Source organism: Neomonachus schauinslandi, chromosome 7 (genome assembly GCF_002201575.2).
Source record: "Neomonachus schauinslandi chromosome 7, ASM220157v2, whole genome shotgun sequence".
NCBI classification, from domain to species: domain Eukaryota; kingdom Metazoa; phylum Chordata; class Mammalia; order Carnivora; family Phocidae; genus Neomonachus; species Neomonachus schauinslandi.
The window spans coordinates 7,459,850-7,472,889 of NC_058409.1; the positions used below are offsets into that span (position 1 = coordinate 7,459,850).

Here is a 13,040-nt window from a genome sequence, read left to right on the forward strand (position 1 = left end):
AATTTACATAATGCATTGAACATCAATTCACAAGAGAAAAAAACCCCTGAAAGGTTGTTTTTTACACTTCTTAGCAGGTGGTTAATGATTCAGCCGTTCATTCATTATAAAGTCTTTTGTTAATATCTTTAGGCTTCAGCTATTTTATTCATTTGTGAAACAAATAATCCTGGATCTAAGATAGTTATTGAAAGAAAAGTGACTCCTGGGGTGCCTGGGTGGCTTAGTCATTAAGCGTCTGCCTTCAGCTCAGGTCATGGTCCCAGGGTCCTGGGATCGAGCCCCGCATCGGGCTCCCTGCTCAGCGGGAAGCCTCCTTCTCCCTCTCCCACTCCCCCTGCTTGTGTTCCCTCTCTTGCTGTGTCTCTCTCTGTCAAATAAATAAAATCTTAAAAAAAAAAAAAAGGAGAGAAGTGACTAATGGGGATAAGCTATTTTAACTTATCTTGAAGGAAGAGTAATTACATTGTAAGGGTGTTCGGAAGTTTATGAATTATTGAACACATTCTTTTTTGTTTTAAACGTGTTTATTATAAATATTGTTAAACACAGCAAACTAAATGATATGCCATAATGAACTCCATATCCCACATCAGCAGTTACCAAGATTTTCACCTGCTTGCTATATCTAACCAAATTTTCTTTTGTTTGTTCTTGGCTTTCTTTTTTTGGTTTACATATTTCAAAGTAAATCCCACACATCATGTCATTTTACCCTTCCATATTTAAATATGCATCTCTTAAAAATAGAGGAATTTTGGGGCACCTGGGTGGCTCAGTTGGTTAAGCATCTGACTCTTGATCTTGGTTCAGGTCTTGATCTCAGGGTTGTGAGTTCAAGCCCCATGTTGGGCTCCATACTGGTTGTGAAGCCTACTTAAAAAAAATAGAGGAAATTTTCCTACATAATCAAAATCCAATTATTAATCCCAGTAAAATGATCATTTCCTCAGTTCTCATACTATACATTTATTTGAATTAGCATCCAGGGGGGACACATGCATTGTATCAGGGTGTCATGTTTCTTGAGTGTCTTGTGATCTCTAGTAGTTCCTCTGTTAACTTTTAATTTTTTTATTTTTATTTATTTATTTTTTAAAGATTTTATTTATTCATTTGACAGAGAGAGAGATAGCAAGAGCAGGAACACAAGTGGGGGAGTGGGAGAGAGAGAAGCAGGCTTCCCGCTGAGCAGGGAGCCCGATGTGGGACTTGATCCCAGGACCCTGGGATCATGACCTGAGCCGAAGGCAGACGCTTAACAACTGAGCCACCCAGGCGCCCCAACTTTTTTTTTTTTTTTTTTAAAGATTTTCCTTATTTATTTGAGAGAGAGCCAGAGAGAGCATGAACGTCGGGGGGAGGGGTAAAGGGAGAGGGACAATCAGACTCCCCACTAAATGGGGAATCCGACATGGGGTTCAATCCCAGGACCTTGGGATCATGACCTGAGCAGAAGGCAGACGCTCATCTGACTGGGCCACCCAGGTGCCCCCTCTGTGGACTTTTTTGAAGAAAGTGGGTTGGTGGTACTGTGAGGTACACCACATTCTGGATTTGTCTGTTTATTCTTGGCCTTCTTTGTTGCCATACCATGTGTATTTTGTCTAAACTGGTAGTTAGCTCGCAGGGCTTGATTAGAGCCAATGTTTTGGCAAGTGTATTTTATAGGTGGTGCTGTGAACTTTGTATTGCATGTCTTCAGGAAGTACTCAGTGCTTTTTTGTTTTTTAATGTCTGGTTATTCCACAGACCTATACTTTTAGAAAAATTATAAAATACGTGGCTGCCAGCTTTGCTGCATTTATTCACAGAATTTTAGAATAGAAGAACCTTACAGTTTATCTAGTATAATCCTTTTATTTAACACATAAGTAAATTAAAGCTCAGATAAGTTAAGAGACTTGCCCAGAATCACATACCTTAGTTGCAAATTTAGTACTGTCCTAGAAGTCTTCTCTCCTGACTCTAGTCTAGCAGTATTCTAATACTTTATCATACCATAATTTTTTAGTATGCTTTTAAAATATATTTTACTTGGCTCTAAGATACTTTGTGAAAGTGGAAGGGAAGTAGAGTGAGTGATATTCTAGTAAGGGCTATTAGCATAGTTGTATTTATTTATTTATTTATTATTTATTTATTTTTTAAGATTTTATTTATTTATTTGACAGAGAGAGACACAGCGAGAACCAGGAACACAAGCAGGGGGAGTGGGAGAGGGAGAAGCAGGCTTCCCGCGGAGCAGGGAGCCTGATGCGGGACTCGATCCCAGGACCCTGGGATCATGACCTGAGCCGAAGGCAGACGCTTAACGACTGAGCCACCCAGGCGCCCAGCATACTTGTATTTAAATAATTATATAATGTTAAAGACCTCTCCAATAGCATCATACAAGAGGTTAGGAATTTTGTAAGGGAAATAATACTTTGAGTATTTGTTAACATTAAGTTAAGAATTTCTGTAGATTGTTAAAAATATATTTTTACCTGTTGTTTGTGTAAGGACACCCTAATATCTCAGATGTTTTTTAACTTGTGTGAGAAAACGAAATTCCCTTCTTAAATATTACTCCATATATCATAATGCCACTGGAACTTTGGTTTGAAATGGAATCTGCTTTATATTATGAACTTGTGTGTCACTGATCTTTATTTCCTCCTTCCCACTCAAGAGTATTGATGAAATCTCCATCTCCAGCACTGCACCCACCTCAGAAGTACAAAGATAGAGGAATTTTACATCCTAAACGAAGCACCGATGACCGATCGGATCAATCTTCTGTGAAATCTACAGACAGCAGTAGCTACCCAAGTCCTTGTGCTAGCCCTTCGCCTCCATCCTCGGGAAAGGTAGAGTCTCTACAAGTTGATGTAGCAAGGAACAGATTGCTAGCACATTTCATGTTACATATTGAAGCAAAATGACAAAACAGTTCTACTTTTGGTTACTAATTGTGGTCTTTGTTTTAGATATAAATTGAATCTGCCAGACTTGAGACACCTTGCATAAATTTTTTAGTTTTTCCTGCTTGCCAGAGATTTCTAGTTATCCCCATCTTGGGATGTTTTAAAACTAACAGATCGTTTACCGCTGGCACGTAACTCAGCCATCCACCATTTCCTTTCTGTATTGTTAGAACCTTTTTTTGTTAAGTTACAAGATGATCTCAAACTAGTTTAGGTTTGTAATTTCAGAATTGCAAACAGTGGTTTCTTTGAATTACTAATTGATTTTTCCAATTCAGTGGTTATATTAAAAAGATGGGGTGGGGTTAGGAAGATAGGAAATGTTGGTAGGGAATTGAGAACTATGTATCTTTTAAAAAATTTGTAATACTAATGATTTCAAATGTTTAGAGTATGTTTACTTTTAATTTCCTGTGTTGTTGGTACTGAGTAAGTATTTGATTAAGGTTATTTAGCTATATGTGTTCTGGGGAAAATGTCTGCTGAAACACTCTTTTAAAAAATTTTTTTATTATGTTAATCACCATACATTATGTCATTAGTTTTAGATGAAACACTCTTGTTAGATAAGAGGAAAATAAATGTTTTTTGTGGATTTGCATTCTTAGGTTTTAGGGTGTTTTAAGTATCTTTATTTAGGTATATACACAGTAAGATTCACCAGTTTAAACTGTACAATTCAGTGAATATTTACAAATGTATATAATTCTATAAACATATCACAGCCACATACAGGACATGCCCACCAGCCCTGGATCATGACGGCGGCCGAACTGCTCTCTGTCTCTAGAGTTTTGTCTTTTCTGCAATTTGCTCTAAATGGAATCATATGTATGTAGTTTTTTGTGACTGGGTTATTTCACTTTTGAAATTCATCCAAATTATTCAGTGTATTATTAGTTCATTACTTTTTATTGCTGGATAGTATGGCTAATACCATGGAATGTTTATCCATTCACCAGTTGGACATTTGGATTGTTTCCCACTTTTTGGCTGTTATGAATAAAGCTGCTATAATATTCAAGGACAAGTCTGTGTGCGTACGTATGGTTTCTATTCTTGGGTAAACATCCAGGAATAGAATTGTGGGATTGTATGGTTAAGTGCATGTTTAACTTTATAAGAAACTATCCAGCTATTTTCCAGAATGGCTATGCTTTTTTCCATTCCCTTCAATCATCTGTGAAGGTCCCAAATGCTCCATGTTCTTGACAATACTTGACATTATTAATCTCTTTAATGTTAGCCGTTCTGGTGGGTACATAGTGATACCCGATTGTAGTTTTAATTTGTGTTTCTCCAATGACTACTAATGTTGAGCCTCTCTTCATGTGCTTATTTGCTGTTCCTGAATTTTCTTTGGTGTGAGGTATCTGTTCAAATTTTTGCTCAACTTTTTTTGGTTGTTTATTGGTTGTTTGCCTTTTTTATTTAATAGTAAGATTTTAAAAAATGTATTCTAGATACAGATCTTAATTATATATGCTTTGCAACTTTTTCTAACAGTCTGTGCCTGCATATTCATTTTCTTAACAAGTGACTTTTGAAGAGTAGTGTTTTTAATTTTGATGAAGTCCATTGTAGCTATCTTTTTCTGTCTTTTTCTCTTATGGTTCATATTTTTTGTGTTCTAAGAAGTCTTTGTTTAACTCTGGGGTGCCAGGATGGCTTAGTCAGTTGAGCGTCCGACTCTTGGTTTTGGCTCAGGTCATGATCTCATGGTCTTGAGATTGAGACACCCCCTCCCCCATGGGGCTCCACTCTCCGTGGGGAGTTTGCTTGAAGATTCTCTCCCTCTGCCCCTCTCCCCACTGACATGTGCACATGAGCGTGTTCACTCTCTCAAATAAATAAATCTTAAAAAAAAGAGAAATTTTTGTTTAACTCAAGATTACAAAGATGTTCTCCTATGTTTTCTTCTAGAAATGTTGTAGTGAGAGCTCTTACATTTAGCTAGATGCTCTGTTTTAAGTTTTGTTTATAGTGTGAGTGGGTCACGGGCCATATTTTGTCATTTGCCTATACAGTTGTTCTAGCACCATTTGTTGAAAAGATTACCTTTTCCTTTGAATTATCTTGGCACCTTTGTCGAAAATTGATTGACCGTAAATAATGTGATCTACTTATTGGACTCTATTCTGTTGCATTGATCTTTATACCTCTCTGTTTTGCCTCTGCTACAGTGAGTTGTTTATAGTAGCTTTATACTAAGCTTGAAACCAGTTAATTTTTTTTCTCCAACTCTGTTGTTTTTTAAAATTGTTTTGGTATTCTAGGTGTTCCAGTATTCTTTCATATAAACTTTAGAAAATTCTTGTCAATTTCTACAGAAACATTTTTTGGTATCAAGTGGAATTGCATTGATTCTGTAGGTCAGTTTAAAGAAAACTGACAACAGGTTTTAGTTTCCTAATCCGTAAGCATGGTATACATCTGCATTTCTTTTGATATTCTTTAATTTTTCACAAGAGTGTTTTGTAAATTTCAGAGTTCAGGTATTACCTATTTTTTGTTAAGTTGATCTCTAAATATTTTATATTTTTGATGCTGTTCTTTAAATTTTTAATTTCCAGTTGTTCATGGCTAGCATATAGAAATACATTTGACTTTTGTATATTTACCCAATATGCCACAATCTTATTTCATTTATTAATTCTGTTAGCTTTTTATGTAGATTTCTCAGGATTCTCTACATGCATAATCATTTCATCTCTTAATAAAGGTCGTTTTGCTTTTTTCCTCTCTAGCATTGATTCTGTTTATTTCTTTTCTTGCCTGTTCTCTCTGATTAGAACCTCCAGTAAAATGTTTAATAAAAAGTGTTGAGAGCAGACATCTTTGCCTTGACCCTAGAGGGAAAGCTAGCCCCTAGTTAAACCTGTCACCATTTATGATAACATAACTATGGGATGTTTCCTTTTGGATGCACTTTGCTGAGAGGATTTATTAGGAATAAATGTTGAATTGTGTTCAGTGCTTTTTTTTTTTTTTACATCTACTGAAATGATAACAGAATTATTTTTTCTTCTATTAATAAAGTGGATGTCATTGACTGTTTTTATAATGTTTATGCCTTACTTGGTCACGATGATTATTGTTTTAAATATTATTGGATTTGATTTTGCTTAATCAAAACTTCTGTTAAGTTTGGGATCTTTGTTCATGAGGGAGGGATATTATGTAGTTCTCTTTTCTTGTGTTGTTTTTCTTTGGCTTTAGTATCAGGATAATGCTGGCCTCATAAAATCAGTTGGGAAGTCTTCTTTCCACTTCAGGTTTTTGGAAGAGATGCCTAGAATTGATGCGATTTTTTCCTTAAATGTTTTAACTTTCCTTGGTGTATCTCGAATCAATATTATACACTTCAGGTATAGTTTGAGAAGCTTGCAACAGTATTTTTTTTTTTTTTTTTAAGATTTTACTTATTTATTTGAGAGAGAGAATGAGAGAGAGAGAGAGCACATGAGAGGGGGGAGGGTCAGAGGGAGAAGCAGACCCCCTGCTGAGCAAGGAGCCCGATATGGGACTTGATCCCGGGACTCCAGGATCATGACCTGAGCCGAAGGCAGTCGCTTAACCAACTGAGCCACCCAGGCGCCCGCGACAGTATGTTTTTATTTTACCCCTTAGTCCTTTGTGTTACTGGTCTCATACATTTTATTTCTACATACATTAAAAATGCCACAGTGTAGTATTTTTTACTTCGTAGTAAACTATCTTTTCCCAAAAGTCAGAAAAGTGTCTTTTATATTTATTCAATATTTACCATTTCTTGTGCTCTTTGTTCTTTTGTGTTGATGTGAATTTCTATCTTGGATCATACACTTCTGTCTGGAAACCTTTTAACATTTCTTTTAGTACAGATATTCTGGAAATGAAGTCTTCAAGCTTTTGTCTGGAAAACCTTTTTCACTTTTATTTTTGGAAGATATTTTTACTGTGTATATAATTCTGGGTTGACAGTGGTTTTCTTTAATTTATGCAAAGATGTCATTCCATTATCTTCTCGTTTACAGTTTCTGAGGGAGGTTTACTGTCATTCTTATTTTTATTTTCCTCTATATATTTTTTTTCCTCTAGCTGCTTTTAAGATTTTCTTTTTATCACTGGTTTTCAGCAATTTGATTTTGGTATGTTACTATTTGTAGTTCTTATTTAATCTATGTATTTCTAGTTTGCATCAGTTTTGGAAAATTTAGGACCATTATTTCTTCACATTTTTTTTTTTAATCTCACCACTTCCCCTCCTTTTTGGGACTTTTGAGAGGCAAGTGTCGATACTATTCCACAAGTCACTGAAGCTTTCTTCATTTTTTTCAGTTGTCTCTGTTTCATTTGAGATGGCTTCTCTGGCTATGCCTGTAAGTTCACTGAGGTTTTTAATTTGTAGCATCTCATCGGCTGTGTATTCTTTCTACTGTACTTTTCACTGCGAGTATCATATTTTCATCTCTAGAGCACCCTTTGGTCTTTAAAAAAATACCTTCCATTTCTCCTTTCAAAAGGCATGTTCAAGTTCACTTTACCTTCTTGAACACAGAGCATGTATTTATAATAGCTGCCCTGCTGTTCTTGTCTCCTAATTCCATCATCTGTCAGATCTGAATCTTTCCCTGTTTGTTCATTTTTTTGTCCTGGTTATGGGTCATATTCTCCTGTTTCTTTGCATTCCTTATAGTTTTGTTTGGCTGCTAGATTTTTGTTGTATTCCTTTAAGTACTATCAGACATTGTTCTGGTACATAGCTAAGTTAGTTGCAATCAGTTTAATCTTGTCGAGATTTACTTTTGGAAAGCAATGTTAGGGCAGGTCCAGAGCAGTTTTTACTCTGGTACTAATTTAGTTTCAGTACCAAGGTGTGAGCCTTCTGTGGGCTAAGGCCCTCTGTATTAACAGTTCTTTCCATCTTGGCTGGGGATAACGTGGAATACTCCCAACCCTGCGTGAGCTCCGGGAATGGTTCAGTCTACTGCTTTCCTCTGGATCTTTCCCTGGCGTTAGGTCATGTTTTCTCACTCATATGCAGGTCAGTACGTAGTCAGAAACTTGTGGGGACCCCTCTGCAGTTCCTCGGGAACTTTATGTCTGTGCAACTCTCTTCTATCCAGCACGCTGCCATGCAAACTCTGACTACCTGGGTCTCTCGACTCCAGGCTCGGTCTCTGCAGTTCAGGGAGACTGGGGTTCTGTTTGTTTCCCTTCCCGGCACTGTTGCCTGGAAACTGTATCCAGGCGGTAAGCTGGAGCAATTTTTGTTTTGTTTTCAGCCTTTGAAAGTTTATTAAAATATTTTCTGAAAGTACATTTGGAGCATAAATCAAAGTTTATATTCCAGAATCCTTTCTTGATAAGGGATTTTGAATGCTCTTGAAAATGAGTGCTTGGTTTTGGCTCTTTAACCTCATTTTGATTGAGTCTTATGTAGCTTTTCAGGCATGATGGAGCTATTTGCATTTGTTGAATATTTGGTAAAATAATTTGGTTTATATGTTTATGAAGATGTTATTTAATGGAGCCTATTGATTTCGAAAGGTCAAATTACCTTTCAAGAACTTATGCATTCTTTTATAGGGCTCAAAATCTCCTTCACCAAGACCAAACATGCCTATTCGATACTTCATAATGAAGAGTAGCAATTTGAGAAACCTTGAAATTTCTCAACAGAAGGGTATCTGGTCTACAACCCCTAGTAATGAGCGGAAGCTAAATCGAGCCTTTTGGGAAAGCAGCATGGTTTACTTGGTATTTTCTGTTCAAGGATCTGGACATTTCCAGGTGAGCCATCCTGAACCAGTAAAATGGGGTTGTTCTGGCTGCAGGTTAGACCACACAGATTAAAACAAAAGCCAAAAACCACCCTGGCTTTTTATTGTTTCGGGATGCAAGAACGCATCTCGTTTGACTGAGTATGAGGGATGTAGTGTTACCTCTTGAAGGGAATGACTCTAGGGATCCCGTTGTTTTCCTCGTCTTACCAGAACCTCTCTAGATGAGCCATTTCTCCTTCTGAGGACAGCTTTAGATTTACTATTTTTCAGGTGGATTAAGAGTAACGAGAAGCTTGACTTTTTGGTAAAATGTTTATTTAAATAGGCAAGGAAGTTAGAATTGATAATCCAGAATCTGAGTGTGTTTCTTAACTCCTCTTGACTCGATGTCTATCTGAATTTAGAAACTAAGGAATTTATTATTTGATATTATTATAATTTTTGGCAGTAAAAACTTACAGGTTAGATTGTATCTGTTTATCATGGAATAAGTATGGGTTTAGGGCTGTTAATACATTATTTAGAAAGTATCTGTTCATACTGAAATTATGTTAGAAGGCTGGAATCGGTCTTCCCTCTAAAATTTGCTAATACATCTTTTTATAAAAAACAATAAGTAACTTATTTTTGTTTTTGTGAGATACCATTTTTATATTACATTTTTACCTTAAAATTTAAAAAACCTCAGAGCTTTTGCAGATAAATTGAATTCACACAATTTTAATATCATCCTCACCTTTCCCCTTGCCCTCGTTTTACCCGCAGGGATTTTCTAGGATGTCTTCTGAGATAGGAAGGGAGAAGAGCCAGGACTGGGGCTCAGCTGGACTGGGAGGAGTATTTAAGGTGGAGTGGGTCCGGAAGGAAAGTCTTCCCTTTCAGTTTGCTCACCACTTACTCAATCCCTGGAACGACAACAAGAAAGTCCAGATCAGCAGAGATGGGCAGGTATATAGTGGCATTTAATATTTGTCTTCTGCTTTTCTTTTTGTTTTGTTTTGCTGTTATTTGGTGGTTTGAGGAGGGAATGAAAGAGTACAGAACGTAGGTTCCATATGCACACGGGAGATGGTGGTTCCGATTTGTGGAGGAGCTGGTGAAAACCTGCTTGTAGGTGTTTGACAGAGCTCATGGCTTTTTTAACAGTTTGTAACTTTGGCTTCTCTCTGTCATTACATACATATAAAATCTTTCATAAGTTACTTCATGGAGGCTCCTGTTTTTGTCTTACTAATGGAAGATATGCTCAAAACTGAGCGTAATTCTGAAGTAATTTCACTGAAGTCTAAGGATAACAACAGTATCTGACTCCTTTGTGCCTTAACTAATTATGTAACATAAATAACAGCCTTTTTATATTTTTGTGGCTTGTTTTATTTCTGTTAACGTTTGCTTGGCCTCTATCATGCTGCTGATGTGCATTTTGAACTAGTTAAGGGGATGGGAATTACCCTATATATGGACCACGGTGCTAGCCGCTTTATATCAAGTAATTTAATTTAATGCATATTGAGTTATTAGGCCAGTTTTAGTCAGGAGAAATAGGAGAAATTATTCTAAGGTCACACAGCTAATAGTTTATTTAACCCATGTGATTCACTTTAAATCACCATATGGAAAGTGTTCGGGTTCTTTTTAAATGCACATCATGTCACAAGAGGACTATAAATGACATTCTTTTAAATTGTATCAATATTTTAATTTTTATTCTATAATAAGGATTTTGAAGTAAGACTAATTCCTAAGATAAGAATATCATATACTCTCGATTATTTCATTAAAGCCCCCAAACATCTAATATGCTAGGTTTCATAGTAAATCTTTGAAAGCTGAAGCTGAGTGCTGTTGGTATATCTCCATTAAAAATGAAATTCATTATTTCTAGATAGAAGTTCCAGGAGAACTCCATGGAAATTACCATCTTGTCACAGTTGTTGCTATTTTCGCAGGCTAACTATAATCTTGAAGTCTGGAATTGAACTTCACAAACCTGAACGCAGAGAATCAGAGCAATGTGATTTTATCATGTTCTGGTAGAAAAATGAAATTGAATGGACTTTTCTTACATTTTTATCAGCATAGGTTTTGGTGCTTTAAAAAACTCAATCTAGTTCCTTTCGTGTTTATTCTGACTTCTGCTTTATCTAGGAACTAGAGCCTCAGGTTGGTGAACAGTTGCTGCAGTTATGGGAACGCCTTCCACTGGGAGACAAAACTGCAACTGACTGAACTCAGGTTATACTCTCCTTGACCTTGAATTCTGGCAGTATTTATGATCACTAAGGACATCTTTCAAATTATTTATCTTTTTTTTTTTTTTTTACTCTTTCAGAGCTCTGAGCTACAGAAGAACATCGTACCTGTTTAAAACCACCAAACACACTGACTTCTAAGAACTGAGGTGGAGATGTGTGTTACGAGTGAATGGGCTTTTCTGGTTGAGAGTGTCACTTAAGACCCACCATCTTCATATAAAGGAGAAAAGGGTAATTTAAATTTTTATAGTGATCATAAAAAATGATTATGTAATGTTGGCTATTTATATGTTTGTCATTGAATAAAATAGTAGTGGTTTCATTATTTGGCACAACAGCAGTTATTTGAAACATACTTAATTTGAAGTTAAACATTTCATTTGTTGAAGACACTGACTTACAACTCTTATTGAGGGTTTTTTCTTTTAATGCAAAGTAAATTGTTTCCTTTTAAGAAAGGCCTGAATGTATCTGAGCACCATTTTAGAACAGTCAACACTTAAGATTTGTTGTTAAAGAAGAAGCAAACAACCCAATTCTAAAAATGCCCCTTTTGAAAATAGTGTGTGCTGATTAAGGGCTATTCATTCTGCCATTTTAAACCTGAGATACATTAAGAAAAAAAGGAGAGATGTCTTTTTCTTTGATTATGAAGTACAGTAAGATCTGAAGGAAATCAGGGTTCCTCCCTCCCTGTCTTTGATCAGATCAGATTTAGTGCTTAGTCTTATTCCTGGTCCTGTCTCTTAACTCGGTGTGTGCCATACCCTTCCCTTCCTCCTGCGTTACAACCTTCACACCTCTCTTACGTGAGCACAGTAATTATGTCCTCTTCGTTTTGGCTAGAGAAACTTGATTTAGACAAGTTAAAAATGGAAACAAATTAAACGTGTTAAAAAAAAAGTGCCCAACAGTTAGTGAGAGCTTGGTTGGTGTATGTTTTTCAAACTAAAGCCTACAGCACTGCAATTCTAAATGCTTTCTATTTGTTTTCTAGTACTTTCCATCCTACTTACATTTTTGGATTTCTTATTTTTTTGCATTTATGGTTTAATAAATGGGAGGTAATTTTTTATAAACTTGTGTTAGTGCCAACTCACTTATATCTTTGTCATCTCAGGATTATTTGATATCTTTACCACCACTGTCTATAAAGGTTCCCCAGAAGCTTTTTGAAGGGAAATAAAGGTACAGGGAAAATGAAAGAAATGTCTGGGTTACTGAGCTCTTAAATAGAGCAGCTTTGATAGCACTTCTCATGATATATTTGGGTTATTGCTATGTGAAGAAAAACCAACCCAAATCTGATTTAAAGACAAGAAGACAACTCCTGAGTTTTTTGCTTCTGCATTTGAGAACAAAGAAGTGAAAAGTCATGGGTCAGCATAAGATCTTGAGAACCCTTCTTTCTCTTGGAAAGCATTGTATGTTGGCACAGTAGTTTAAAATGGCAGCTGTGATTTTTGCCTATATTTGTAGTTACTGGTTTTTTGTTTGTTTTATACTTTGAGAGATATACCTATAAATTGAGCCTATGTGAATTATGTTCTGCTGTATGTGTATTACAGTTCTTTTCCTATTAGAGCAACTTGTGTTTTTTCTGATAATGTAGATACATTTTGTTGAGGTATATATTTAGCAGTTTATGGTGTTCTAAATTTGGAAGTGAGGACTTTTAAAAAAATAAAACTTACTTTAATTTTCTTCTGTTTTCTAATATCTAGCTCTGAATGTAAATGATGTTTGTTGATATTTAAAATGAACACAATTTGAATGTAATTAAAATGCTGTTTTTGGAAGAGATGAACTTTAAATATACTTATTAAATGAAATTCTGTTAAAATATCTAGATCTTGTTATTTCTGACAGTCTGTAATAGGGCTAAGGTAACAATGATCAACAATATCCCTTGAAATATTAGTGAATTTCAAACACCTTGAATACTAAATTGATAGAGAAGGTGATGATTTCATATCAGTGTCTCCTCCTTGAAAAAATTTGCCTTATTACCATAAGGGGATGGAAAAAAAGCTCAAGACGTGTTCAGT

At 35.8% G+C, this 13,040-nt stretch overlaps 1 protein-coding gene across 1 annotated transcript in view; it reads left to right on the forward strand.

Annotated features, from left to right (window-relative positions):
- YTHDC2 (YTH domain containing 2) overlaps positions 1-12,823 on the forward strand; it is a 73,436-nt gene extending 60,613 nt beyond the window's left edge. Inside the window, exons 26-30 of the mRNA XM_021701891.1 lie at positions 2,675-2,852; positions 8,541-8,744; positions 9,503-9,685; positions 10,886-10,972; positions 11,070-12,823. Coding sequence (XP_021557566.1) covers positions 2,675-2,852; positions 8,541-8,744; positions 9,503-9,685; positions 10,886-10,966 — 646 coding nt within the window. The 3' untranslated portion in view covers positions 10,967-10,972; positions 11,070-12,823. The remainder of the gene's footprint in view (positions 1-2,674; positions 2,853-8,540; positions 8,745-9,502; positions 9,686-10,885; positions 10,973-11,069) is intronic.
- Positions 12,824-13,040: the final 217 nt, after the last annotated feature.